Source organism: Gouania willdenowi, unplaced genomic scaffold (assembly GCF_900634775.1).
Source record: "Gouania willdenowi unplaced genomic scaffold, fGouWil2.1 scaffold_302_arrow_ctg1, whole genome shotgun sequence".
NCBI lineage: Eukaryota > Metazoa > Chordata > Actinopteri > Blenniiformes > Gobiesocidae > Gouania > Gouania willdenowi.
The window spans coordinates 22,832-25,974 of record NW_021145063.1 but is presented as its reverse complement, the minus strand read 5'-3'; the positions used below and the strand labels follow the sequence as shown (position 1 = coordinate 25,974).

Genomic DNA, 3,143 nt, shown 5'->3' with positions numbered 1-3,143 from the left:
GAGGAAGGTCACATTTTATGGGGTTATTCATTCCAGGCTCAGTAATTGTGATTAACTGAATTTGAACTTTAGTAATTGACAATGTAATTGTAATTGACTTTCAGGGGGAAAATCATATTTGTAATTTGAATTGTAATTGGAAAAAATGCAGGTCACCAAACTCATAATATAGTTGTAATTGAACATGGATAATTGAGGATGTAATTGTAATAGAAAAATGCAATTGACCCAAACCCTGGTGTCTAACATTCATGTTTTTGTGTCTCCAGTTTTACAGCACTCCTTTCTTCCCACGTGAATGTTTTCCGTCTTTTGAAGAACGGTAAGCAAAGCAAACAAACACACCTGATCCATCAGACGTTGGTCCACATGTTTGTGACATGATTTCTCATCCAGCGTGTTTATGTTTTATCTTTGTAGAGATGAGTTGGATGAGTTATTGGCTGTCATGCCACCAGAGGCCCTGGAACCCATCCCAGTTCCAAAGTAAGTGTCCTTGAGTTGTTTTAATTGTCTTTTTTTTCTGAGTAACTCTTGATCAGAGTGTCTCCCTGCTTCTCTCTCTACTACTCTCTGCTCACTGTTTGTGTTTTGTTCCTTCAGAAAAAGGAAGCGTGAGGAGGGTAAGGGCCCATATGTTAAGAAACCTCCCAACGCATTCATGCTTTTCTTAAAAAGTGAGAGGAAGACGGTGCAGGAAGAGCTCGGCATTAGAAACAGTGCTGCCATCAACAAAGTTCTTTCTGAACGTGTACGTTTGTTGGTTCCTCAATAAGTTATCTGTGATCTTCACATTTTTGTCTTGTTGTGTGTGTGTGTGTGTGTGTGTGTGTGTGTGTGTGTGTGTGTGTGTGTGTGTGTGTGTGTGTGTGTGTGTGTGTGTGTGACACTTTGTTGTTGTTCATCCACAGTGGAAGTCTTTGGAAGAAAACAAAAGAGAACTCTTTCAAGCAGAAGCCCAAATAGAAGCTGACATCCATGCTCTGAATAACCCCGGCTGGAGCAACAAAGCAAACTACGTAAGTCTACTCTGCAGAAATGTTTACCCATCAACCTTAGAGGTGATGACATCATGACTGTGGAAGTGTTTAATCAGCTGACTAGAATTTTCACGTGTCTATTTTTAGGGGAAAAAGAGTAAAAAATCACGGACTAAAGCTCCACCTCTGCCTCCACCCTCCTGCTGATGGGAATGTATAATAAACATCACCAACATACTAACGGTAAGTATCATTACTCAAAACATCACTTCATTTTATGATGATTTTATTTCAAAATGGTTTTTCCACAAATGTGAAATCAGGTCATCAGTTACTATAAAACAAGAATAATGTGTATCTAAAGTAATATGCAGACATGGACACACACTCTGAACACAGGTTTAATCTCAACTGTGTGTTTTATTGTTTTAGTCTAAGACACATGTCAAACTAAACTTTAGCATCCAATTCATCCCCTTGGAAAAAAGTTAAAATGACATAGAAAACAATATATCAGCTTCTCCAAATATTTCAAGGAAACTCTAGTCTTTTCATGCTTAGATCACATGATGGCAGTCATTTTTAATTGCAAATTGTTGAAAGAACTCTCAGTTTTTCCCAAACTGTGCAATTTTCATCAAATTATTTCACAAGGGTTTCCTGAATTACATTAATAATTTCTCACAATATCAAGAAAATTTGAAGAGAATAACATACCGGGAATAATATTTCACTTATTGCTTGGATATTGTCGATACCTTAATCAATACTAATAATAATTCATCAATGCTCTAAAACAAAAATGAGGTGTACCTTAATGTGATGTGCAGACATGGACACACTCTCTGAGAACAAGTTTAATCAGATGTGTTTTAATGTCTCAGTCTAAGAGTATTGAGTTTTGCATCAATTTAACTTCAAATTGTGTCTGTGCTCTCCATAGATTGTTTGAAATGCATATATCAGCATCTAAGATGTTCTTTAACAATGTGAATTAGTTTAGTTTATGGTGGATTCTGTCATAGAAACTCACCTAGAAACAAGCCTGCAGTAGAATCAGAAGACTCATCAGCTGTTCTCTATATTTTACTAGCACCAAGGACAGCAACGACATCAGCAGCAACAACAGCAAGGGCAACTTCAGCATCAACATCAACAGCAACAACGGCAACAGCAACAACAAGGGCAATGTCGGCAGCAACGTCAACAACAGCAGCAACAACGAGGGCAACATCATCAGCAACATAAACAGTGGCAACTATTGATGTTGCTTCTGACATTGCCCTTGTTGTTGCTGCTGATGCTGTTGCCACTGTTGACATTGCCCATGTTGCTGCTGCTGCTGCTGTTGCCGTAACAACAAGGGCAACATCAGCAGCAATAAACAGTGGCAACAGCATCAGCCGCAACAACAAGGGCAATGTCAGCAGCAACATCAACAGCGACAGCAGCAGCAACGACAAGGACATCAACAGCAACATCAACAACAAGGATGATGCTGTTGCCGCTGTTGATGTTGCCCTTGTTGTTGAATCAGAAGACTCATCAGCTGTTCTCTATTTTACTAGCATCAAGGACAGCAACGACATCAGCAGCAAGAACAACAAGGGCGACGTCATCAGCAACATCAACAGCAACAACCGCAACAGCAACAACAAGGGCAATGTCAACAGCAACATCAGCAGCAACTACAGCATCAGCAGCTACAACAAAATCAATGTCATCAACAGCATCAGCAGCAACAAGAAGGGTTATGTCAGTAGCAACATCAACAGCAGCAGCAGCAGCAGCAGCAGCAACAACACGGGCATCGTCAAGGGCAACATCAACAGGGGCAACTGTTGTTGCTGCTGATGTTGCTGTTGATGTTGTTTTTGTCGTTGCTGCTGCTGTCACTGTTGATGTTGCTGCTGATATTGCCCTTGTTGTTACTGCTGATGCTGTTGCCGCTGTTGATGTTGCTGCTGATGTTGCCCTTGTTGTTGAATCAGGAAGACTCATCAGCTGTTCTCTATATTTTCCTATCATCAAGGACAGCAATGGCATCAGCAGCAAGAACAACAAGGGCGACGTCAGCAGCAACATCAACAGCAACAACGGAAACAGCAACAACAAGATCAATTTCATCCAACAGCATCAGCAGCAACAAGAAGGGTTATATCA

General features: G+C 40.4%; 1 protein-coding gene across 1 annotated transcript; it reads left to right on the top strand.

Annotated features, from left to right (window-relative positions):
- Nucleotides 1–269: 269 nt before the first annotated feature.
- Nucleotides 270–2,809, top strand: LOC114459345 (lymphoid enhancer-binding factor 1-like; the record flags this gene model as incomplete). The annotated part of the gene is made up of 6 exons (XM_028441629.1): nucleotides 270–322; nucleotides 421–486; nucleotides 604–751; nucleotides 912–1,019; nucleotides 1,128–1,223; nucleotides 2,549–2,809. Coding segments are annotated over 5 exons (435 nt in total), but the record flags the coding sequence as incomplete, so codon positions are not given.
- Nucleotides 2,810–3,143: the final 334 nt, after the last annotated feature.